At 40.2% G+C, this 26,158-nt stretch overlaps 1 protein-coding gene across 9 annotated transcripts in view; it reads right to left on the minus strand.

Annotated features, from left to right (window-relative positions):
- Positions 1-2,396: 2,396 nt before the first annotated feature.
- pax3 (paired box 3) overlaps positions 2,397-26,158 on the minus strand; it is a 29,354-nt gene continuing 5,592 nt past the window's right edge. For 4 of the 9 annotated variants that reach the window (XM_023352045.1, XM_023352041.1, XM_023352044.1 and 1 more), the window contains exons 5-9: positions 15,014-15,213; positions 14,295-14,460; positions 12,616-12,842; positions 9,830-10,109; positions 2,397-5,690 (exon numbers count right to left, since the gene is read on the minus strand). In XM_023352045.1, coding sequence (XP_023207813.1) covers positions 5,656-5,690; positions 9,830-10,109; positions 12,616-12,842; positions 14,295-14,460; positions 15,014-15,213 — 908 coding nt within the window. In that variant the 3' untranslated portion in view covers positions 2,397-5,655. Of the gene's footprint in view, positions 5,691-9,824; positions 10,110-12,615; positions 12,843-14,294; positions 14,461-15,013; positions 15,214-26,158 lie in introns of all 9 variants that reach the window. The other 5 variants (XM_023352043.1, XM_014471333.2, XM_023352046.1 and 2 more) reach the window with 3 other exon arrangements.

The following is a 26,158-nucleotide window of genomic DNA, read 5'->3' on the forward strand; positions in this document are numbered from 1 at the left end:
CTGTGAGAGCTTCACTGACTATCTGGCTGGCTGAGAACAAAAGCGAGAGTGTGTTAGGCTTTTCATATCAAATATTTTGCTTCTCTGATTTCTGCAGAGGGTTCTACAGATTCAAATCTGTCTTCTTGTTGCAGCAACACTATGAGTGCAATAGCAAAGTGTCAAAACACTGATCTAAATATTTTGAATATTGGTGGAACTCGATTTAAATTTTTAATCAAGTGGATTGCATCGTCAGTAATTTATTAATTGCAACTTAATCGAAAACCGTACATCGACAAAGTAAGCCACATTTTCAATTCAAAAACCCCTTATTCAGCTAAATTATTAGATATACAGGCACATGAACATGAGAACAAAGATGTTTATTGTTCAGATGGTATTTTAGCCTTGAAGGGCTTTACTAATAGGCTAACTCCTTTTAGCACATTACAGTGGTCTTTTCCAGCATCTCATCAGTTTTTTCAAGTAAAAATGAACCCCAAGAAGGCCCAGAGAAGTTTGTCACTTTTCTGTTACACAAATGTAAACGTGGAGTTTGCTAAACTGCTGGGTTCTTAACTGGAACTGTCTTCTTTGGTCAGATAATAATAAAATTAAGCTTTAAGCAACAAATGCTCCTGTTGAATTTGGTTTGAACCAAAGGACTTTTTGGAAAATTGCTGTTGAGCGTGGTGGAGGAGCCACGGGAAGACAGAGAGAGTGTGTGTGAGCGCTTTCAAATACCTGGTGATTTCAAATATTCCAGGAAAATGAAAATGTATTTTCCTCTGGGTCTTTCAACAGGATAATGACCCAAAACACCATGCCAACACTCCTCCCCTGGCCATAGAAAAGCTGCTGGGTGAGCTGAAGAGAGGAGAGGAAAAAGGCAGGACTCAGGATCTACAGAGATTGTCTCCAGATCCCTTTGTATGCCTTAATACCAAAACAAAAGTGCAGAAGGGGTACCAACAAGTGTGCCTGCAGCAAAACAAGGATTATTTTCTCAACCTGGGTATGTTTCCTAACTGAATGAAATGAACTCAAACAAAAATCTTTATTTTTCAGCATTTTTTTTAATCTGAGATTATGGCACTGGAATACAATGAACTGAGAAGATATTTACACATAGTTAGAAGGGATGCCAACACATCCGTCTGTTTGTTTATGCCTCAGACATACTGAACTCAGACTGTGATAAATCAGTCAAGCAAACAGTAAACAGCTCATAGAGTTTGCCAACTACAATTTTTTTTTTCTTTTTGGAATTTCCTAAAAAAAAAAAAAAAAATACACACAAATGTATGAAACAGCCGTTGGGACAGAGCATGTGTTGTTTCACAATATTGATATTAAGATCTAATGAAAGGGGAAATTTAGTTTGTTTGATTTGGATTTCTGTCTAAAATATTTATCATTATGTGGCGGTTTGAGACGTCATTAAAATACGTCTCAAACCGCCCGGGGGTGCATTAATGAAATAATGGGCTTCTCAGTGCAGGAAAGTGTTCATTAATTAAAATAATGTCTCAATTTAGGAACCCAACAGGTGTGATTTGTCTTCATCTTTAATGGTATGGACTGATTAAGAAAGCAAACAGTGTGTGTGTGTGTGTGTGTGTGTGCGTGGGCGTGTGTGTGTGTGTGTGTGCGTGTGTGTGTGTGTGTGTGTGCGTGTGTGTGCGTGTGTGTCTCAAGTGTTCTCACATTAGCTGAATTACTCAGGCTCAGCAAACAGAGCTGACAAGACTATGAGTGATCCTCGGCGTTGTTATTGACTCAGACTTTATTTATAGAGTGTGTGGTCCTGCTGCACAAGCTGCGCGCGGCGGCGCCGCCCCTCCGAGGCCGGCCGGCCGGCGAGCAGACGCAATTAATCAGAAGAATGTTATAATTAGGCTCAACACCCTTGGGCTGCATGAACACATGCGCTCACAGAAACAACACTATAAGTGAATAGAAAGTATGAATGCATGTGGAGCACAAACACACACAGAGGGGGCCTTGTGGATGTGAGCTCGGTGTATGGGGTTTTGGGGGGTTTCGGAGGGTGCTGGCGGTTTGTACAATATGCTTTAAGGCTCGCTCTCTGCATTGAGAGGCTGCTAAACAAAAGTTAGTTTGTTACAGTAAGTATGGGGAGAGGAGTATTAATAAACACCATTGCAGATGTCTGCATCCGCGAGAAAGCCTGCTGTGTCCAGTGGCAACTCTAATGTCTGTTGATACCAGGCCTATTTCGGTTTGAAAGCTTCACATGAGCCGCCTTCAAAAGTACACATTTATCTCTGAGTGCACTTTCATTCGTCCTTACAGGGGAATCTCATTCGCTCGCCTTTCTTCTTCTGCTGCTGCAGCAGGAAACGAAGATAGCACAAAGAGTCCATTTAGCAAAAGAAGACCAAAACATCAGCTATTTTCAGGGGTTTTCTTTTATTATAAATAGAAATTATAATGCGCTTGTACACATGACATGACGTCACATCGCTTTGTCAAGTAATACAAAAAATATATATCATGGGAATGAAAGGGCTGTGTCAGTCTGTGCAGACCGAAGGACAAAAACAAAAGCTCTTCTGGAAGTTTTATAGGTGAAGTACTTTTGAAGCCGCCACTTTGTTGGACAGCGGTGAATAGTTTTCCATAACACTGCTGTCACACACCACATAAAAACAATAGATATGTACAGCTCTGCTCAAAAATGTGCACCCACTTATCAGGACATGAATACCATTTTAGTTTGGATTTTTTTCATGATGCAGCCCAATCGTTCTTTTTCAGGGAAGGAATATTTCTCTAAATGACACCAAGATACAGAGAAACCAAACACTTTTTATACCCACCAACATACTCCCCTCTTACATGAGGCTGAATATTTGGCCACTCTTCTAACTCTGCTTAATTTTATAGCACAATCAAGTCACTATGCTACCTTCAGTTGTTATGAAAATGGAGTATAGAAATTTGACTTTCTGTTATAACTGAATCTGACGCCTTAAAATGGGCCTCCGTCTCTTTAAGATGCTCCAACTCTTTCCATACTGCTTTCTGTACGTCATCACTGCAATTCTTCTCTATGATGTTGTTTACAACCAGTCTTAGCTCAGCAGACGTGAGGTTACACCAGGTGTTTGCTAATTGCTGCTGCCGCTAGTCTGAAGGAGTGGGAGAGATTTTGTGTGAGAGGTGTTTAGACTTTCCCAAATGGCTGCCATGGGAGATTCAATGATTTGTTAAAAATGCATAACAGAATCAAAGCAATTTTTTGGGAGGTATGTTGATTTTACATAAGAGACCCCCCTTATATTCAAACACTCAATGAAAGTTGGACACATGAAATTAAACAAACATTCCATTGGCTTCTGAATAAAGGCAGCAAATACTAGGCTTGTGTGATGGTGCCACCCTAAGCCTAGAGAAAGTATGAACTATGCTGAAAAGCCGAGTCTGCGCCAATTTAAATGACCATTATCATTAGGGGAGTGGTCAAGTTCCCAGTCTCTGTTGTAGCTGGAAGTAGAGGATATTTCTCTGGTTTCTCTGCAACCTGTTGTGGGACTATGACCAAATATTAGGTTGGATGTACAACTGGGGCCTTGATGTATATTTTTGACCCAGTTTGGACTGAAGAAAATTTGCAATAAATTCAAAGTAGTGCACCCAGTTCTTGTGAACAGTTCAGTTTCCCAAAATGAATCAGACATTCATATCCACAAGTGCATACGTAAAGCTACAGTAGGCAACTTTACTAAAAATATTTTTATTTATACTTATTTTGTTAAAACTGTCACTATGTATCGACAGTAAAATATGAGTTAAGACAATCTGAGAAAAATATTGATCTAATCTGCATCCTCAATGTGGTCCTACTGCCATCTGAAAATAATACACCGCTCGGTAAGAAACAACCAATCAGAGTCAGGTGAAGGATCTTAGCGCTGTCAATCATGCTCTTCTATGCACTGTTCACACCCTCCCTCTTGCTCTCTGCTAGGCTACAGCTCCTTCTTCACAGTGGGGCCTGCCATGTATACACAGGCTAGTTAGCATGGCCTCCAATGACGGCAAATAAACATAATGTTAGATTGTTTTGCCGCCAGTAGTGCAGCTGCATACACTAGCATGATTGACATCGTTAAGATCCTCCTCTTGGCTCTAACTGGTTGTTTCTGACAAAGATGTGTATTTCTGCAGATGGCAGTCAAACCACAGGGAGGAGGCAGAGGAGCTTCATTTTTTCCCACGGATCATCTGTCTCATAGTCATGACAAAATGACTGTTTTAACAAATGCATAAAGAATATATTTTTATAAAAGTTATATACTGCAGCTTTAAGACCAGGACTTTATGCATCAGAAATCGAATCAGCATTTATTTCCTTTGCAAACTGCAAGAAAACAAATAAGTCAGAATCAACACAAAGTGATAAACTGAAGAATTTTGGCTTTGTGTTTCTTCCATTTTACCCCTTAGTCCTTTTTGAAACGTTGCCCTTCAGTGTTAGAAGTGTTGCCTATTTGTTTTGGACCCAAAAGCTTTTAAGGCACACATGTTCAAAATTTGATCCAAGGTATGAATCCAAAGTGTTTCTTAAGACTCCCAGACATGTATCTTATGCATGTATTTGTCTTCAAACAGCTTTTAATGGGAGGGTGGTCTCTAAGATATGTGATATTGCACTTTTGGTCAGCTGGGCAAACGGCTGCCTTCAGTCTTTAACGCTTTCTGTTTCTCAAATGTCCCTCAGTCGTGACTTGTGACCCGTTTGCTTTCTCTGAGCAAGACGGGACCTTTAAAGGTTTTCTTTTACGCTGTGATCGATCTTGCTTGTCCCCTCCACCCCTCCCCACTCTTCTTTAAAGCTACTTCTTTTGCTGCCCTCCACTGCCAGCTCTCTCATCTGTCACTCTCGCCTAAGTCACCCTTTGACCTCCTCTGAGTTGCTCTGAAAAACTACAAAAGGCCGGGACTTTCGGCTTGGCGTCCAAAAACACCAGCAAGACAGAGGGACGAATGGAAGCGGAGACAGAGAGAGACGGGGGACTTGAGGGGGCAGGGGGGACGCTTGACCGAACTCTGCCTGTTGTACAGCTGGAGTGTACATTAGGGCGTCTGATACTGTAGAAGAAGAAAAAAATCCCCAGATTCATTAGCTTGTGTTTGTTTTCATTCTCTCTGGAATTTCTCTCCATGTGTGGGGTGTGGACATCTCAAATGAGTGAATGTAACAAAAATCAACTGAGCCCCTTCCTTTTCCTGCTACGACTGGGGGGGATTGATTTGAAGATGATATGTGGAATTTTACAAGTGATGATGCAACGTTCAGGTATGTAAACAGTTCCCATTAAGGTAGGCTGCCATACCGAGTCGGGTTTGGGGTCTTTCCAAAGATGCCACAAGCAGAGACACTTTGTGATCTTTGCTAATGTCAGTGGAAAGTGCCTCTCTGCGGCAGATGCAGGAATGTCTACTATCAGTGTGCAGTCTTTGCTCTAATATTCTATCTTATGATCCCTTCTTTTACGTTTTTAAAATAGTCTGTCGCTCCACAGAGAAGATCCTGCAGCAGGGAAGGTGTCCTAATAAACGAAAGCAGTTTTTGGTCCAAACGTTAAGGCTTTTCAGTCGCTGTACACAGACACCCGTGGACGTGTCCCTCTGTGAAGGGGCTGATCAGGTGATCTCAGGCCTCAAATAAGGAAGGGCACCTGTGAAAGAGAATGGAGAAAGCAAGTGTTAAAGAATTCCCTGTGCAAAGGAAATATTAGGCAGAAAGATGATAAAAGAGATATATGGCTGCCATAAATTCTGGGCATGTGTTTTAGTTCCGCTGACATGTGGCTGTTGTTAGCATAGCATCTGACAAATGTGATTTGGAGGGGAAGGTCAGAGCAGGGTGATGGAAGAGTTGTGAGGAAGAGGGAAAAATAGACAGCACAGCACCTTACATAAAGTATTCACACCCATGTTTTGCTAAATTACAACCAGAAGCTTCAATGTATTTTATTTGGGTTTTATGTGACACACCAACACAAAGCAGTTCAAAAAGTGGAGCTAAAACAACACAAAGGACTAAATACAAACACAAGCCTCACTTTTCAGTTCTATATTTGTACAAATTTTTGGAAACCATGTAACCTTTTTCTTCCACTTCATAAATTTGAGCTGTTTTTGCCTATCATAAAATTTGTGTTTAGAATTAAAGTTTGTGGTTATAATTAAAGCATCAACTATGAGGAACTTCAAGCGGTGTGAATACTTTTTCAGAGCACTGTGGAATTGATGAAGTTTGGGTTCGTTTTATGTGCAATAGACGAATTAAATATTAAATTTAATGCATCATCATTTATTAATCCTGACGCATGTATTTAAATTCTTCTAGTAGAATACAGTAATTAGGTTATTCAGTAAAGGCTGTATATTTATGCATTCTACGTCAAGCAATAGTGACGTCCAATAGTACCAGACCTCAGATACATGACTGGAACGTCATTGATTTAATCTGTATTCCAATTTTTCATTATTTTTCCATATTATGCAATAGAAGGCTATGTTTTCTCTGATGTTTCCATCTTGTAAAGCACTTTGAAGTTTGTATAGCTGAAATGTGCTCTACAAACTAGCTATACAAACTAGCTAAAAAGGCTCCTGCTGTGCCTTTTCAGGAGAAGTGAGCTGTTTCTCTACAAAACATTGGAAATGATGGTGGGAAGATTTTTATAAATCTAAGAAGCTGCAAAATGTTTACAGTTTTTTATATTGTTCAATTGTACTTCACCATTTTGAGAAGATAACTGGTGTAAGTCATTATCTTATGAGGATCATGTTAGCCCACTGATGAATATGACTAAATGTTTTTTGGAAATGTTGATCTGTACATTCAGAACATTTGATACTATGTTCAATTCTACAGTTTGTATGAATGCATAGAAAACCGTCTGCTTATTTGTTCAGGTCCAGGTTTTGTTTTAATAACTTTATTAGAACAAAAATCCGACTGATTTATTTAAAGTAATAAAATATACATAAACCTCATGAGTTTTAGAAGAAATGTCTCAAATGATTGGTTCGAAAATCTTGTTTGATAATTTGGGTAATTGCTTTATGAAAATTGCACAACTTCACAAATTAAGCATAGACAAAATATCTAATGGCTGCCCTAACAGGAAGGTAACCTTTGCAAAAGACTCACTGTAGAGGAAAAAAAAAGACATCTATTTGGCAACAGTGACATTGCCTGACTAAAAACAAACAAGTGTTTCATGGATTGCCGCTGTGTTTTCCATGAGGCAGCCCAGTGAGAGCTCAGTTATGGTCCAGTTTCTGACGGAGTATTGGAACCTGGAGCGGCGCTGCTTCCCCAGCTGACCTCAGTCCGACCACCTGTTTCCAATAGTCGACCTGCCAGAGGCTGTTAGGATCTGTCCACCCCCAGAAAAGACCTTTTCCTACACAGCTCCAAGAGCCGCGCACCAGCTATCCAGTCGCACTGATTAATCACATCAAGATGGACCGCTCAGCCATGCAACGCTGCGGAGAAGTGTGCGAGTGTGTGTGCTGTCCTTTATGCACACACGGCCACACTCTCATTCTCTTTCTTCTGTCCACATTAAGATATCTGACCGAGATATTTCATTAGACATTTGCTGCTCTCGGATATTAAGTTAGTTATTCATTTGATACCTGCAGCCACATGGAGGCAGGCGGAGGCGAGCTCCCCACTCTCTTTGAAGGTCCCGGTTTTGTTGAGGTTGCTATGGGGTCAGTGGATGAACCTGATTGGCCAACCCCCTGCGGACCACAATTGGAAACGCCGGCCGTTGTAATCATGCTGTGACGGAGAGTGACGTTGTCCTCCGAAGTTAGACGGAGGCTTGTTTGAAGTTGATTTGAGTCCTTTAGCATGTGAGTAATGTGATGTGAGGGAGCCTCTGGCTGCAGGGATTCTCTGGGGGGAAATGCTCTAAGGGGGGCCAGCAGACAGAGCTGCAGCCTCGCTTCACCCTGATGGGAGCTGACTCTGCCGTGTAACCGAGCGTGGAGCTCACTAACAGCGCCGGGACGTTTACAGCTTATATTGAATCAGCTCTGCACAATTAACTCCAACACTTGAGAGCACATGACAGGGTGGAGGAAGAGGTACAGGCAACGCGGTGGACGCAGACGATAGAACTGAGGCACATGATCACACTTTCCCCCGGCTGGTTTGCTTCAAATATTTTATTTTCAAGATCTGCAGATTTCAGCAGAAAGCTGGACCACAGTGTCATAAACAACAGAAACAATTGGCTCAATATTGATGTTGTTACATAATCTCTGAGGACTGAGAAAAGTACTTTGTTGATTTATGTTGGTGGAAGCACAATTATTAATTAATCAGAACTACAATCTGACTTCAAGACATCAAAATGCACCATTCACTGCGGTCACTGGTCTACAAAAAAACAAATCTGATTAAAAATGAAACAGCAGATCTTATTATGGCACTGCATACATTTTGTCTTTGGCTCTGCTTTCTCCATGTAAATTTAAATAAAATTAGGCTACGATTTATATACAGAATCAACATGACTGGAAAGAACTAAACGCAGCAGTCGTTTCAACCTAATTTAATTTAGCTGTTAAATTAGCATTTTTACTTTAAATAAATGTACGGGTTTGGCATACAATTTTACTCAGCTTTGTTTTACTTTCATATTTCTAAAAGTTACATTTTAGTCTTTTGTAGGAAAAAAAGAAGAAATAATCTAATCATCAAACCAAGAGTGATTGAAACGGTTCAGGTTGAAGAAGCCGTGATTTCCTCCAATAAACTAGGCTACAGGAGGAAAATGAAAATTCTGCTTTTATCAGTTTACAATTTGCAGATTCACCATGGAACAAGGCGATTCAAGCATTGGCCTAAACAAAGAACTCAACATGTTTAATTTTTACTTTTAACTCACTTTTGAAGGAATTAAGCTTCTTTTTCTCATCAGAAAGAATTTAAGGTTTGCAGAGTTTTCTGTTCCTCCTCAAAGGAACATCAGTTAACGTCTGCCACTGAAACTGATATCTTACAAATGTGTCCTGATATTTAGTTTTTATAGACTTCCTTTACGTTCATGCTTAGTTTGGTTTGGAACAACTAAAGGGATGATTCAGAAGAATATTGTTTTTAACGTTATTTGAGCAACATAAAAATGCATTAATCCTGAAATTTTTAAGGCATTTATTTTAAGAAAGAAGCAGTCCTGTAGCAGTCCTTACATTGCATTATGAAAGATGGATTTGTGATTGATTTATGTATTTCCACAAACTTATAAGGAACAAGAACTGCATGATATCAGGGAATCTTGTAATTCTGAATTTATTGCTGAATATTGCAATGGAGAAACTGATTATAATTAGCCCACATTTTCTTGACACATATTGATATTGAAATAACAAATGCTAACTGTAAAATTGTATAGCACTGTATGAAAATACACGTTTTTAATACAACCTAATTAGTCAATTAACATTCATTATATACTAATGATTCACCTAAATAGAAAATAAATAATTTCTCGTTATTTTTAAATCCATGTTTCATTTTTCTTCTGCTTCACAAGAATCAATTACTTTGTGTTAGTTTATCACATAAATTTCCAATAAAATACGTCACAATTCAGGATTCTTACATCAATACTTTAACGAGAAATTTGCTTGCATCTTTTTTCCTCTTTGATTTTTTGATTTTTTTTTTTTACACATCAATGAATGTACAAGAAAATCTTCTTATATGTTGATTATGTATTTATTTGAATTTGCCAATGCAGATGTCAAGGTATGTAGAGTTAAAAAAGGGGACGTTTATTGACCTTACTTTGCCCGTACTGGCTGTACTGGTAGGACGCGACGTGGTCCACTGTGTAGCCTGGTGAGCTGTAGGACGGGGTGCAGTAAGACTGGGAGCTGGGCAGGGAGGGCAGTGCTGACATGGAGGGAACACTGGAGAGACCCTCCAGACCCTTGATGTGGTCCATGCGTTGGCTGCAGCTGGCGGCCATGCCACTGGGGGGCTCCAGGCCGCCTGTCAGGGGGGAGATGGCGTAGTCGCTTTGGGGCTGGTGTGGCACGCCGCCTGGGTTCAGCAGACCCATCACCTGATTTTCAGAGAAAACAATTACGAGATGTAAAAAAAAAACCCTTTTTTTTTTTGCTGGTTTTGATGGTTCTGATACACTTAATATATTTATTTGTAAATATACAAGCACAGAAGTGAGTGTACGTATCATAAGCACTTGGATACACAAAGGAAACCCCCTGCCGAGGACATCAAAAGACTCCCAGTGAGTCAGTTCCAGACAGAGATCGCACCAGAGAGGAGGAATTAAACAATTTGTCTCTGATCCATGGCTCCACTTATTCTAACATTCCTTTTTGACGCTGCTCCAAAAAGCCGTGGCACAAGATAGAGACTTATCTCTGAGAGAGATACGCTAGGAGAGATAAGATAAAAGCAAAGATCTGTGTGAGCTGGGCTTTGTTAACCAAAGAATAGATTTGCAGTTTGGAGAAATCCTTTAGCTCTTGACCTGGTCTTTATTAGCGAGCAGATAATCAAATTTAAGGAAACAGTCTTGGCCCGCAAAGGACGGAAAATAGCCGTGGGTCAAAGCATTACAGCTGCTTCAAAACAGACCTGAAAAACCACCAATGACCCAGTGTCACTTATCAAATCTACCTGTCCTTCATTAAGGCGCTCTGTGTACCATTATTAAGGAAGTGAGACCAACTCTGTCTTATTTAAAGCTGAATCTTCTACCTTCAAATGTAAAATATCCCACCTTTTTCTAGCAAAGCAAAGGCCTCCAGGCTGACCTAATGAGAAGCAGGTACGCTGCTCTTTGCGTCCTCTCAGCCCCTCTAAGTGACACATTATTCAACATCCACACACACACATGGTCCTGCTTAAATCATTTCCCTAGCAGGGGAGGTGAGTGGAGCAGTCCATGTTGATTTTGAGAGCAGAGTTGTGTTTCCTCCCATGCCTGCTAACATTTTCCTTAAAAATTACCAAAATTTTGAGGGGTTTGTTTAAGCAAAAAAGCCAGCAGGAAAAACTGCTACTTAAAATGATGGGTGCTTGTATGCTGCCTTTCGTTTTATCTCTCTCTAGCTAAACCCTTACCCATCATGCCTCTCTACCTGTGAGCCTCTCTCTTTCTCTCCCAACATTCAGGGTGTTTCGTTTTGGAACGATGCCGTTGCCAGCGGCCTAAATCGACACAGCTTAGCAGGGAAGAATGTTGGTATGGAGGGGGGGAAATATCTGAGACAGGATATTCCTTCTTTGCTGTATGAAACATATACAAATAAATTAGAACTTTCTGCTTTCACGAGGAAAAATGCTGAGGCAAAAATTCTAAGAATGCCATCAGGAGAACTTTCCCTTGAGGCTGCAGAAAATGTTCAGCTGTTTGTCCATTCACAACATGGCCTTCAAGCTCTTACAGTGCCTTGAATGTTTTATACTTACGGTTGTCAGATTACACACCGCAACATCATGCTCTGATGTATTTTCTTGAGATTTTGTGTCATTAATACCAACAAAACAGTATTTAATTGTGAAGTGAGAGGAAAATGATGCATAGTGTGTTGTGCATGTAGAGTATTTTTTTTGCCTCCTACAGCTCCTTTGTAGAATTGTCTTTGCTCATGTTTTCACTGCTTCCAAAAGTTTTTCCTTTAAAGCACTGAAAATGCTGAAAAAGCATTACTGAACAAGCAGAAGTACATGGAAACAAATGACTTTTTAAACTAATCTATTCATGAATGATTGGTTTTATTTGTAAAACATTTGAAAGCCTTGTTTTGATACCTCTTAACAATTATGCACTACCTTTTTGTGATCGAAAAACCAGCAAAAAATGTTGAGACTTGTGGGAAAATGTAAAAAAGATCAACAGATGTAGATACTTTTCCAATGAAGAGGAGAATGTTTTAGAAGTATGCAGGAACACTCGCATAATCAAATCTTTGAACAAAGTTTGCTTGGCTTGTTGGCATGCTAGAAAGAAAAAAAACAGTTGCTGAAAAGTAGTCTCAGCCGTGGCGCTCAACCATGTCGTGTAATATTTGTGTTAGAGATGTTGCGAAACCCTTAACTGATCCTGTGAATGTTATGGAGATGATCAATTATCCCCAGAATGTGGATGTTTGTCCCTGTAACTATGCCAATCTGCATGAGTGTGTCGCTGTCCTCAAACTCTGTGGAGTCAGACCGCGCCGAACTGAAATCTCATTTTCTGCCTGTTAGGGTCCCAACCTCTCTGCCTCCTCTGCTGCACCCGTTGTCTAGGTGCCGAGACCTTGGGACTTCAAGCCTGGATAATTGACTGTAATTGTCTTTTCACTTCTCATTTGTCACACAGTGATTTGTCCTCTGTCCTATAAGAGTCATTGCACTTTTCTCCTCCACAGGGGAAGTGCTAATCAGTCAGTGAGTTCAGGACTTATTCTGCTAACTTGTTGTGTGACACAATCACAAGTCTGGAAAAACACCCAACATAATTCTTTTATGTGCTTCCAAGCTCAGATTATACTTTAAAACTGTTGAGCATGACATTTTTCGTTTTATGACATGAAGCAGCTCATACATATTTGTACCTGGTGTCTCACCTGTGGAGAGAGGCCGTTTCCTAATGCGGAGTTCATGGGATTCGTCGGCCCTCCTGGGCTCACGAAGCTGTCCGAGTAGCCTGAGAAGGAGTGACGTCCGGAGGCGAGGCAGTAGGCAGAGCCGCCGTCTGCCTGCACTCCGCCAGCGGAGGCCTGATGGCCGGAGGAAGGAGGCAGGGGCTGGGGACGGTGCACCGTGCTGGGAGGCTCCGACACTACAATCAGAGATTAACTGTAAGGATTTTGGAAAAACATGCACTTTCTTGTCTATCTTGCCAATTAAAACAGTGCAGATAAAAATATATAACATAGCTTCTAAATTAAATAAAGATGCAATGACGCTGCAGCATCTCTTCAGAATAGTTTTCAGTTGTCCAGACTGCCACAGGATCTGCGAGATTAGTCAGGTGTCTACAGGGAGCCTAAAGGATATTAAAAAGAAAAAGTTTTCCCCAGCTGCAGTCTGGTCACTGTGCTGGCATCCCATAACACCACACAGCAGACATATCAGAGGCTACGTGCACAAAACAGGCAAATTCAGCCCAAATACGCTTTTTTTGTCCAACTTTGAACGGCAATCTGAACGGCCCAATTCTGATCTTTTCACACACAAAAAAAATCTGATTTCAGCCACTTCCATATGTTGTACTAAATTGAATACGTATATAGTTTTCAAAGCGTCTGCAGTCCCAACGGTCATGTCACATTTTATCCGACTTTTATGTTATTGATATGAGACATGAATCATAATTCTGCTCCAGAAGAAGCCAGATGCAGTGAATCTGGTAGTTAACACTGGCTGAAAATTATAATAATGAAAATTTGAAACTTATTAAAGAAATCTGTCACTCAAGTAAATCACATCACAAACAGACATCTCAACATAAGTTTGCAGTCAATACTAGGCCTGCCAAGATAACAAATTTTACTGGATGAGAAATTGTTCCTGACATTCTTGCAATAAACGATAATATTGTTTTGAGACCATTTTCAAATAATACATTAAATATAGTGTAGTAATGCTAGCTCACCCTCTCAAAGACCAATAAACTATCATTTTGAAAATAACTCATAATACTGGAACTAGAAGACATTTTAAATATCCAGAATAAAACATAACCAAAAAAACAAATTAAACAAAAGAATAATTTTATAAATTACCACATAAATTATGGTTTCACACAACTGTAAACATAAACTAAATGGATTATGATATCTCTGTAAATAAAATTGCCCTTCAAAAAATATTAATTATCAGAATGGAAATTATTGAGCTTGTTTTAATTTATCATGTGATTAATTAATTAATTGCTGATTTGACATTCTTAGTCAATAGTACTCAAAAGGCCATTGGTATTAGTTATTAGTCTTTATTAGCCTCCTTCATCTTGTTATGATATTGTAAAAATACTTCTGCTAAGCAAACTGTTCAAATTCAACAATATTTCTGCACATTTTAGAAAGCCAAAAAAACGGACACTGCATATCACCCTGAAAAACAACATCCACATGGGTTACATGCAGCATCATACAAATTCTAAAACACTATTAAAAACTGTCATTATTTTGTGTTGGTCTATCAGAATCACAAATTATGAAAAAATTAAAGAAGTGTGAAACTTTCCACAAAAATCAAAAGCCAGTGATTGTTAACAGTTGTCTCATACCCTGTGCTATAGATGATGGGGAGTAGGTGCTGTCAGAGAGCTGGTACGGTGGGATGCTGGACATGGCTGTGGGGGGGAATCCACCCGGGATCAGGTGGTTGAATGCCATCAGCTGATTGGCTCCAGCTTGCTTCCTCCACCTCGCTCGCCTGTTGCTGAACCACACCTGGAAAGGACGGGCAGTTATTTCACTTATATTTGAGTTTTATTTGCTGTTGAGTGTGTAATGCTTTCATACTTCTCAGAGAGTGAGAAGCTGAAAGGGAAAGTGTAAGACTGTGTGAGAGAGAAAGTGTGTATCATGGCTGGCTGCACTGACTGACATGCTGAGCCCATATGGGTGTAGCTCCTGCTGGGCCTGTTTATGTTTCCCATATGGAGCCTGTGGAGGAGAATTTTCTGGACCCTAGATCATAAATAGGAAGGTCCAGATTGGGCCCCTGAGACATCAGGACCAGAACCTGACTGTGATTTAATGTGATGGAGCACATAGAGCGCAGCAGGTTGTCCTTAAATGCTGACAGAGTAAATAAAGCCACATTGCTTATGTCTGAATGTGTGTGATAGCAATGCCTGCCATCAACAAGTGTGTGTTGGTGTTAAAAGCTGGAGATATATTTGCAATCTTTCGGTTTATACTAGAATTATTCATATAAATTTAATTACTTCTGAGTTTAGATGTGTCTTATTGTCCCAGAAATAGTTAGAAAAGTTCCTACCTGTACCCTGGCTTCAGTGAGCTTGGCCCTCTGAGCCAGCTCCTCCCTGGTGTAGATGTCTGGGTAGTGGGTTCTCTCGAAGGCCCTCTCCAGCTCCTCCAGCTGCTCGGCTGTGAAGGTGGTCCGACTGCGCCGCTGTTTCCTCTTAAGTGGTAGATCGGGCTCCGACTCCACGTCGGAGCCTTCGTCTGAGTGACTTGCTGTTCAGGAGAGAGGAAAACGGATTATCTCTCAAATATCAGATGTTTAATGAGCAGAAGGTGACTGCTTCTGAACTGGTACGACATTTAGTGCTCCTCACTTTAAAAGAAAAAAAATTAGTTTAAAATTTCAGTGTGCATTTACTCTGTCCCTTTTGGTAGTTGGGAGTTAAAACTAATCTAATCCAATAAAAAATAAATTTGTTCTGTGTTACACACATGCCCAAACACCTAATAAAAATACTGTATATTCCCAACCTCAAGATTAATCCCATTGACCCAAATAATGTCAGCACAACAGGTGGATTGAAAACCTTACAGAAAGACAAATTATTTTAATCCTGTATGACAGGAATAAAATTGTGACTTCAATATTTAGGGGTTTATGATCTAAAGCACACAGACTAAATCCAATTTGCCTCTCATATTAAAGATAATCTGTCCAAATCTTACAGGTTTGTAGATTTCTCATCATTTAATATTGAGGCAACAGTTTTCACTTAGTATAATTTAATAATTCAGGTATGAAGTTCGGATTAGGATGAAATCTACCCTCTGATTAATGACTACACTGCAAAAACACAAAATATTTTTTACGTATTTTTGGTCTAGTTTCTAATGCAAATATATTAGCACACTTGAAATTGGATAGAACTAACGTACAAGTAACTTTTCAGAAAGATATAGGCTCTTGTTTTAAAGAAATAATTCCTTAATATTGATGCAAAAGTACTGGTTCTACTGGCAGATTATTTGACGTAAGTAACATATCTTATATTCTATGTCCTATGTTAATCTTGTCTTATTTCAAGTGCACTGAGATATAGGCACCAGAAACTAGACAAAAATTAAGATTTAGTGTTTTGGAAGTGTCCATTTACACTGTATGTTACTAGGGTTAAGTTAAAGCATGGCCTCTAACCCATTGTGAGATTCACGCACTGGGTATGTATTGTGCGTCTTATTTCAGTATCTCTAGTACTTTGATCAGCTTTGGTTACTGGTTTAAAGTGTTTTACATATAAAGTGTTGTGTTATGAGATGGATGGATAACAAAGCACACAGATGGACCACAGGACTGGAATTTTAGAGATATTTCTCCATAATTATGATCATTTCATCTCTACAAGAAATTTTCTATCCAGACTTTTCCAGATTGTGTAAGACCGCTGCTACATTTTTTTTTTACCAAAACAAAAACTTTATACCAATTTTAAAACAAAAGATTGTCACTGAACAAAACTTCTAATTTATGGTTGATAAAAAAAAAAATAACAGATGCAATATAACCTGAGGCTTGGTGATGTAATGTGCCTTGGCAGCTTTTGTGTTTTATTTCTTTTCATTTCTGACTCAGATCTGTGTTAACACTATTGTGAGATCTTCTCTGTAATCCAGCAGTTTGGTTTTTAACTACTTGAAACACTCCATTGGCTTCCTTCTCAGCTCACCGTGGCCAAAGCGCCCACTTTTTGTGCTACACTTAATTAATTCCCCCTCAGCACAGGGGAAGTTTTGTGTGCAACACTGTATTAGTTCCCCCCTTGGAAGCAACAATAAAATACAAGAGAATCCAAATAGCTCGGGGCCCCTCATGTGAAACTGATCCTCTCTTCCCCTTTGGCGATTTTCTCCTCACAACACCAAAAGCTGTGGGAGTCAACTTAACTTGTATTAGGAGCAAATTGGTAAAGAAACTTTCAAGCATGAGCGGCCAATACGTAAAATATTTTTGAGGTGGGAGGAGGGACAAAATTGAGACATTGGCTTAAGCCTCCTGCAGGATGTTTTTGTTGTGGTTTTAGCTGCGTTATGCTGCCTGAACATGTCGGCATTTTAACAGGAAGGACAAATGAGCAGAGACTCCAACAGGTGCAAAGAAAAGACAATTTGAAATCACCGCAGCGGTTTACGGTTTCATCTCTACGCTATCAGCTGTTTCTGGATCTGTTTCAGATGTGGTCATCACAGAGCGCCTGTAAAACCTCTGATGTGTGGGGGCCAAATTTTTCCTCGACTTCTGAATGACTAGGCTTTGTGCTTTAGATGGTGAGGAAGGAATTCAGGGTGTGGAGTTTTGGACAGGACGACCGAAAAACAAGAGATGAGGCCTTTTGTAGGCTCCCCCTCCAGTGCCTGCATAGAGGAAGGTCGCAAGGAATGTCCACCCTGTCCTACTCCTCCTCCCCCAATCCCACCCCAGCATGCACGTTCCTCAGCATTTCACAGGGATTTGGGCCTTGGGAAAGCCGAGGCAGCCCAGGAAAATCCTTAATCGCTTTGGAATTACCCATTCGGTTATGACAGCTACCGGGGTTTCTAGAACTTTTCAAAAGAAGCGACAGAGTGGCACCTCTCAAGTCTTGGGAGACTAGCAGTGATAAAGTGCTTTAGGGAGAACCAAAGCGGGCTCATTAGTTTCATTTCACTTGACTTTGGATTGCTGCATCATGTGATGTCAAGAGGCAGCATTTATACAAGAGGCTGAGCTGAAAGGAAAACGATCTGTGGCAGGAAGCCGAGCACCAGACACAACAAATACTGCAAAACGAACAGAAAAAGAATCGGAGCAGTATCGCATTCACCGGACAAACACTTTGTGTGCTTTGGTGCACAACCCTCCTTAAACAAGCACCACCTTCTCCTCTCTTATTCTCCCCCCTCCTTGTCACCCTGTCTTTGTCCCCCCCCAATCTCCCTCTTTTCCACCCATATTTCTCTCTCCGACTCTCGGGCTCTTTGTTGCTCTACAGAGCTGAGGTCTTTGCCGTCGATTTCCACGCTCCATCTGTGGAATCCGTCATGGCTCCCTCAGCCCTTCACAGTGGAGGCCTGTCACCTGCCCCATGGGGGAGCTTGGGAGGTGTTGGAGGGGGCTCGGGGGGAGAAACATAAAGAGGCTTCGCAAAGAGGGTTAGGGTGGGGTAGATGGGGGCATAGCCTGGGGCATTGAAACCCCTGCCTTACTGCCCCCCACCCCACCCAAAAGAGAAAATTCTCTGCTAGCAGAGGGAACTGTAAGAGCACCTGAGGGGGGGAGTTGTGGAGTAAGAGGGGGTTTTGTTATGGTTGTAAATGTACCCATGAGGATAGACTGTCAGGGCATCTGTGTTGGTTTTAATTGAGCATTTAGACACTAAACAGGGAGAAGCTATACTTTGTGTATTTTCTTTAAAACTTCCAAATATTTATCTTTCAGTATTTAAAGAAAACATTGGAACATGTTAGCTTAAATGTGCATTAATACCCCTTGAGCCTTTCCTAATTGTTGTCACATTACACCAACTAACTCCTAAGCTTTTTATTGAAATTTTGCGATAATATTTATGTGAGAAAATTAAAGAGTGACATTTCTATTTAGCTCCATTCAGTTAATTTTCTTTAGGAGCAATTTTGGCTGCAATTGCTACTTTAACTCTTTAGGATCACTAAGACTCTTAAACATTGCTCCAGAAATAAAGATAAAATTAAATAAAAAAATTGTTGAATCTTTTTCATGAGAACCAAAAAAACTTAAGCCCACACATAACAAATAATTCTAAATTTTCAGAATTTTTAACACCCTAAATGCCAAACAAAATATACATAAAATACTTTTTGCATCATAAAAGATAATGACAAATACATAAAATAAAAGCAACTGCATTTGAATGGGAGTCAAAAACAACATAAAATACTGCACGGCCAAAGGTCGACATTACTTCAAATGGCCCACGAAATTAAGAAAAAACACCACGAACACACACTCCTTCACAGAGTTTGTGCAATTTCAATAAACACAGTGAAAGTAAAACTAAAATGTAATTTGACAAACTCTAGTTTATAAAATAGCTGAAGCTCAGTAAGATTGGATTGAGAACATCCGTGAACACCTTCAAAGCAGTCTAGTCACTGATTTTCAAATGGGATGGAATTAGATCTGGTACTTGACTGATCCAGTCTGACACGTGGAAATGCATTTATAAATCTTTCCATTACAACTTTGGATGCATGACAGGAGCATGGAGTTGGTTCTCTGCCCCAGTTTCAGGTCTTTTACAGCCACCAGCAGGATTTTTCCCCAGGATTGCTCTATATTTCCTCTATCTACTATATTCCCATCAACTCTGAACAGATTCTCCATTCCTACTGAAGGAGAGCATCGATACAGCATGATGCTGCCACCGTCATGCTTCACTGAAGGGACCAAGTATTCAGTGTGATATGAATGACTGGCTTTAAACCACACATTGTGATGAATATTATGATTAGCTATAAAGACCAACAAAATGCCGAAGCCACAACCAAAGATAGAATGGAAATTTATGCTAAAACAAAATTAACACTAAAAAGGAGTGTGTGCTAAAACAGAATTTAATATATATATACTGTTAAATATTGTTATAAGCTTTATGGAATTCATACTAAAACAGAGAATGTATGCTAAACCTCTATTTATGCTAAACGAATTTTGATAAAATGGAATTCATGTCAAACACAATTCCTGAAAAATTGAATTTATGCTAAACAGAGGTTATGTCAAATGTTATTTTTATCAAAAGGAATTGATATTAAAATGGAATTCCTGCTAAAAAGGAGCTTATGCAAAAACGGTAGTTATGATAAACGTGCAAGCATGATTTCTGCAAACCTTCTGTTGTGGCTTTAGTTCTTGTCATGCGGCTTTTACATTTTGTTGACTCTTTTAGGCCATTGTGAATTACAAACAACACATTTTAAATTATAATTTGTAAAATAATTGTGACTTCGCAATTATTCATCACTTGATGTTAGTTTATTACTATGAAAAGTTTGGTTGTACCTTAAGAAAACCATATGAATTCCTTAAAATACAGCAAATGTTAAAGCTGGTTGTGACAAGGAAGCAACCTAATCAACCCAAAAGCTTGAAGTTCTCTACAACTTGCTTAAACGGGTAAAAGACACAAGGAGTGCAATACTCCACATCTATTACACAACACAGCATGCAACAGTTTTCCCCTCATCCTGCATGCACTTTAGGGCTACGATAATCATGTCAGCCCTGAGGCGTCTACTATCAATTAAGTCTCTCCCTTTTGAACACATCTTTACCCTTATTGATAATGGAGTGTGATGTTGAATCAGCAGCAGTATATTAGCCTGCTTACTCCAACATGGAGGAGATGAAGTTTAGCTAAAGATATAGTGGTGAAAGCTTTTCTAACTTATGGTTTCACAGAGACCTGCATGCCATCATCGTCTCGCTATCCCTGAGATCTGATTGTATCACTTTGGCACCGCCACATAGCCACGGCGAATCAAATTATCCACTCTATAGTTTATATCACTTCCTGCATGTATATACACCCTAAATCTTAAAATGCTGTATTTACACAGCTATATATATATATTTCTTCTCCAGGAAAGAGCATATGATTCTCTCGTCAGTTCATCCAAATATGAGAAAATATGGGCCTTAAAAGAGTCAAATGATCTGAGTACGAAAGGGCCTGGAGAGACGGCCTGGGTGAGCTGCGGAGCATTAAGCTGCAAATAAAAAAGGAGGTTGCTGTTGGGGGTTGGAGGAGAAAAGAAAACTGTTTAATTTAACCAAACTGAGGACCTGAGAGGCACACAGCACGAGGGGCTCTGAGCCAAAACAACCTCTCCTGAGCCAAGGAAGCCCAAAATGGCTCCCACCATGCTACGCCATCCCAAAGGAGAGGAAAACAAGGAGGAGAAGTAAGAGGCGAGGATTTAGCTGCAACAGTCTATTGGAAAGACTTTCAGCATTGACAAATTTCTGAGAGGCAGAGTGGGGGGGTCGAACAGGGACACAAAGGCTTAAATATGTCCACTGAGACACGAGACAGTACAGACCGAGCATAAATGCATGTGTGCATGATTGTGGGGCCGCTGGGAATTGGCCGACCATATGCGTGTTATTTACACCACAGTTTGGACGTACGGCTAACTCATCAGAGGCAAAGGTTGGAGGTGGTGGGGGGGGGGGGGTATCTTGGTTAATAGTGAGGGTAAATCAAGCTTCTGACACATCTCCCCCTTCTCTCCACCTACTTCTCTCAAAAAACACAGAAAACAAAAGGCAGAGGAGACAAACGCAGCATTTATTTGGGCGGAGACGACCATGCTGCCTCCATTCAGGAGCTGTGGGACTAAGTGACTGGTCGACTGCATTAAACAGTACATAGAAGTCAAGGCAGGCAGATGCTGGCCTGGATAATGGCTTTGCTGACAGCTTACGGACCCATCTGTGACGCTTTCTGCTGGGTTAAGAAAAACATGGTGCGTGTGGGTCTACATGAATTGTTGTGTGTGAGTGGGTGTGTGGGAGGAGGAGTGGTAGGATGGTAAACTCACTTGACTTGCTAAGAAGTTGCTACATTGACAGCTGCGCTGAAAATGAGAGAATATGCATCCTGCATGGAAGATGAATATGCAGAAAACAGTTTTCATAACTTCGAGGCATTTTCACGTATATCACTTTACAACCAGAAACCTCTGAGTACTTTGTTAAGATTTTATGTGACAGACCAATATAGAGGATAACTGTGAAGTAGGAGAAAACCAACTAATGATTTTCTAAACGTTTCAGATAAATCAGAAAAGTGTGACATGCATTTGTATTTCACTCCCTTTAGTTTGATACTTCCAAACAAACTTCTGTCCCATCAACTGTGTTCATAACAGTCCACCTATGCGTGAATTCACCTTATAAATATAAATGCAGCTGTGCTGTGAAGGCCTCAAAAGCTTAGTAGAGAACATTAGTGAACAAACAACAGCATAAGGGATATAAAAAAGCAGCCGACAGGTCAGAGAGGAAGTGATGGGGAAGTTGAAATCAGGGCTATGTTGTAAAACCATATCCCAAGCTTTGAACAGAGAGGGCTCTGTTCAATCTACCCATCTGAAAATGAAAGTAGGACGGCACAACAACAAATCGACCAAGATCAAATACCTTGCCTGGTGAAAAACAAACAGTGCACATCAACTTGAACCAGGGCTGCACCTAATGTCATATGAAAGCTTCATGTTGAGGGGCTGGGATGTTGGATGGATGAATACAACTATGGCCACACTTTTCAGATTTCCCTCTGTAAAAATTATCAAAAGTAATGAATAATTTCCATCTTTTTCAGAGTTATGCACTACTTTGTGTTGATTTAAAATAAAAAAAAATGTTTGTGGTTGTTATGTGAAAAGATTTGGAAAAGTTCATGTAGTGCAACTGCTTGGAAAACGCTGCACATGTCCTCACACACACAAAGGCAAACTCTCATCAATCAAAGCCTTGTTACATGACGACAGTCTTAAAGAGTCTGCTGCTGTTAGCGGGGACTTCAGGGAGTGTGCTTGAGGATGTTGAAGGGTATGAGGAGGTGGTTACCTGTCATTTGTAGCTAAATGTGTTTCTAACCCTGTTTCCTGTGCAGCGCTGGGGGAGAGTGACCTTACCGGGACCCAATGACCCCAAAGACTTCTTCTATCTAAACTACAAAAAAAAACATCCCAGCAGCAGACAGAGGGGGACATGTCACAAATCCAGTTTGCTATCACTGCCATTTTTATTTGTTGATAGATATAAAGGATGTTTGACTTTTTCTCCCTTTATTCCAGAGCCTATAGGCGATCTTTTTTATGCAGCAGAGTTATCTCCCACAGGCATTTGCTTGAACAGCAACATACTTAAAACAGAGCAATGTGCTGCAAAGTGGTGCGTTCATTTCATATGGGTGAGGGGAATTCTGATTTTCCTATTTTTTCTACCTCTGGTCTCAGATGGTAAATATTACCAAGGAACTCCTGGTTTGGCAACAAATGTTGGAACAAGAAAGTTCCTGTAATCAAGTTTCAGAGAGTGGTGAAACTCTAGATTCAACTGATTTAATTCTTCTTCACAGCATTTTGTACCTAGGTTTATAAACAAATAATGGCATAAATATGACTGTTTGAGAGTACACCTATGGGTTATCGGAGAAGATATTCCCACATGGGATGACTACTACATAAACATGCTTTTTAACCACCGTTCTCCCACACCCTCAGAAGGCTTTAGGCTAATTAGTTAACAAAGCTCTGAAAGAAAGTCAGGCTTCATCAGTCAGATGATTGACAGCTGCCTGTCCCCCCATCAGCTACGTGGATGCTGCGTTTACTGCCCCCTCGTTGGCCTCTGCCATCTCTTGACACTCAACCCTGACCCCGGTAAGCTCACTTGCACGTATGCACACGTTAGAAACAATTGAGCTCACAAACAAGCAAACGGATACATGCAAGAGAGATTCTGCCTTACTTTTTCTGAAACACACACTCACCCAGATGTAAAAACAACCTCTCTCCCCCGTCCACCCCCCCAACTGAACTGTTGGGCCTATGGTGCATACTTGCAGCAGATAAAGAGGGGCCTTATTTGAAAGCCAGCCATTCTACTTGACCTTCGCCGAGCCTTTTCACTCTTTCACTCCCTTCAAACCATCTTTGGGGCGCGCTCGCCGCTCAATGTGGCTCAGTCCGTCGCGGGTGAAGACTGGGGGCACTACTGCAAATTTATTTGGGAGGGGGTGCCCCCAAATACTCCCTCAAACACGCACATGCGCCTAAACACACGCAACCTCTCTGGGCCCCACCCTTTCAGAAAATCGTTCTGACTTCAAAGTTGGTGTGCATTCATTAATTGCCCTTTGAATTGATATCAGAAGGTCACAATAAGAGTGTGAAAGCAAAAAGAGGCTTTAATGAAGCATAGAGCAGCCATTCATTTGCAGATAACTATGTTTTCATGCTTGGATAGTCATCATGCAAGGCCTTATTAGAAGAGAGGGAGGGGTGCAGAGGGCTAGGGAGACGGAGAGAGCCCCAGGGTAGAGGAGAGTGATTTGGTGCTCGCCACTTGGCCCCTGTGCCCCCCTTGCCCTTGTGCCCAGGGACTCTCTGAGTGACACATTCATCCGTTCCTTGGACAGACAGAGCCCTCTTCACAACACATTTGGTGGAGTCCAGTAATAGCCAATAGCTATTATAGGACTCATCAAGATCTTCTTTTTTCCTGTCTTTGTCAAATTTTGTTGGGACAAAAACAGCAACACTAAAAATACCAGGGCCATCAGTTTTAATATAAGTTCATTTGCTGACAGCTGTCCCAATTACACAAATGATTGGTCTGAAAAGTGCTTCGAAATGTCAAATAAACTTTTCTCTTGTCTGAAACCCAAACATATTTGTTTAAAAAAAAAGCTTCACGGTAAAAAAAGCTAAAGGCAGAAAACTGCAAACATGTTTTCAGACTGACAAATTCCACATTAAACAGTTTAAAAAGGTTGTTTTTTTTTCTTATTCCAAACTTGGAATGCAGTTCCACTGACCTACAGCTTTTGATGCAGAACAAATGTTCAAAAACTAAAGGATTATTACATGTTCAGAACTCCAGAATAGCTGCATATGTTTGTCATTTCAAACCCGGTGGCATGACAATGTAATATGTATACCATTATCATATTTTTCTATTTCCAAAAACCTCCACTGTGCACATTTTTCTTTCCAATTTGTACCATTAAATTATCATATTTCTATACCCTAAAACTTTTTTGATGATATGACAGATAACGTGTAGAAGGGAACTGATTTTTGTGGCTGTGTAGAGAAATGACTAATGCCGTGATTCCCCTCCTCCACCTGTTGCTGAGTATTGCTGTTTAAATAGCTGCAGACAAGTCGCTTCATTTTTTCTTGCTTAAAGGGAAGGCAAATTCATATAGATTCGTACAAATATTGTAGGTTGCAAAAAGTGATGCGGAAACTAAAGAGAGCCATCCATCAGTATTAACAAGAAAGAATTATTTTAAAACTGCAGAGAGGATAGCCTAAAAGCTGATATAAAGTTAGACTTGTGTTACAGTATAAAGAGCAGAAAATATATATGTAGTAATAAGTACTTGAAAAGTACAACACAGTTTTTTTATTCTAAAGTTTCTGTATCAGAATCAAAGTAAAATGTTATAGTTAGCCTTATAACCACTGTAATGCTCTGCTTGGTATTTTACTATTGCAACAGCAGTAAAAATGTATTGCTTTACTATTTTAAATTAAATCAATTAAATCAGTGTGTTTTAAATCATTGTGTAAAATACTGCTATACCCTATGCAGTTGGAAATTTTGATTTTGACTTAGTTGTTTGCTGTATAACGGCTACAAATTAGTCTACAAATGCATCCATTATACTGTATATGTTCTTGGGTGGCTGGGTTTATGATTCTTAATGTTTTTTATATAGATCATTTCTGTGTCAAAAACTATGGAAAAAATGCTCCCAGAAAACAACCATTCATTAGCAATATCATCAATCAAAATTGAGGTTTAAATGTCTCCTGTAAACTTTTTCATCACTAAAATAAATCTCCTCACTTAGCTCTAAACCTAATCTTTGCCTCCTTGTCTGCTCCTTCCTCCTCTAGTTCTGCAGGTTCTTCATATTATTTCATCTCCTCTGCTGTGGCACCAATGTGGACTGTGCCCCCCTCGTACCATTTGCAGCTCAAGGTCCCACACCCCAAGTGGCAGAGGAACCTAAGTTTCTCATTCAGTTGCATTATTTACACAAACAAAGTCCCGCTCTGTTTCTGTGACAAAGCTGGCTAAATCTTTATAGCTCTTTCATGTATTGTCTGTGCACGGTTCCCTTTTGTCCCTGAGCTACTGGCCTGGGGTTGTGGACACAATGAGGCCGGCAGAATGGAGGCAGATTGAAGGAATGTGCCTCAATAAACCTAATTATGACATGATGACTGCGCTCACCATGGTAGGGGTTTTTCAAAGATCCTGGGCTTATTCAATTAGCCCTTTCCAGGATCCTCTTTCACCAAAATAAAGTTATCCCTTTGACTGTTTGCATTGCAGAGTGGAATGTGTGGACATGTGTGTGCATACAAACGGCCGGGGTAAATGTAAGTGTATTGGCGCTCG

This window comes from Xiphophorus maculatus, chromosome 18 (assembly GCF_002775205.1).
Source record: "Xiphophorus maculatus strain JP 163 A chromosome 18, X_maculatus-5.0-male, whole genome shotgun sequence".
NCBI classification, from domain to species: Eukaryota; Metazoa; Chordata; class Actinopteri; order Cyprinodontiformes; family Poeciliidae; genus Xiphophorus; species Xiphophorus maculatus.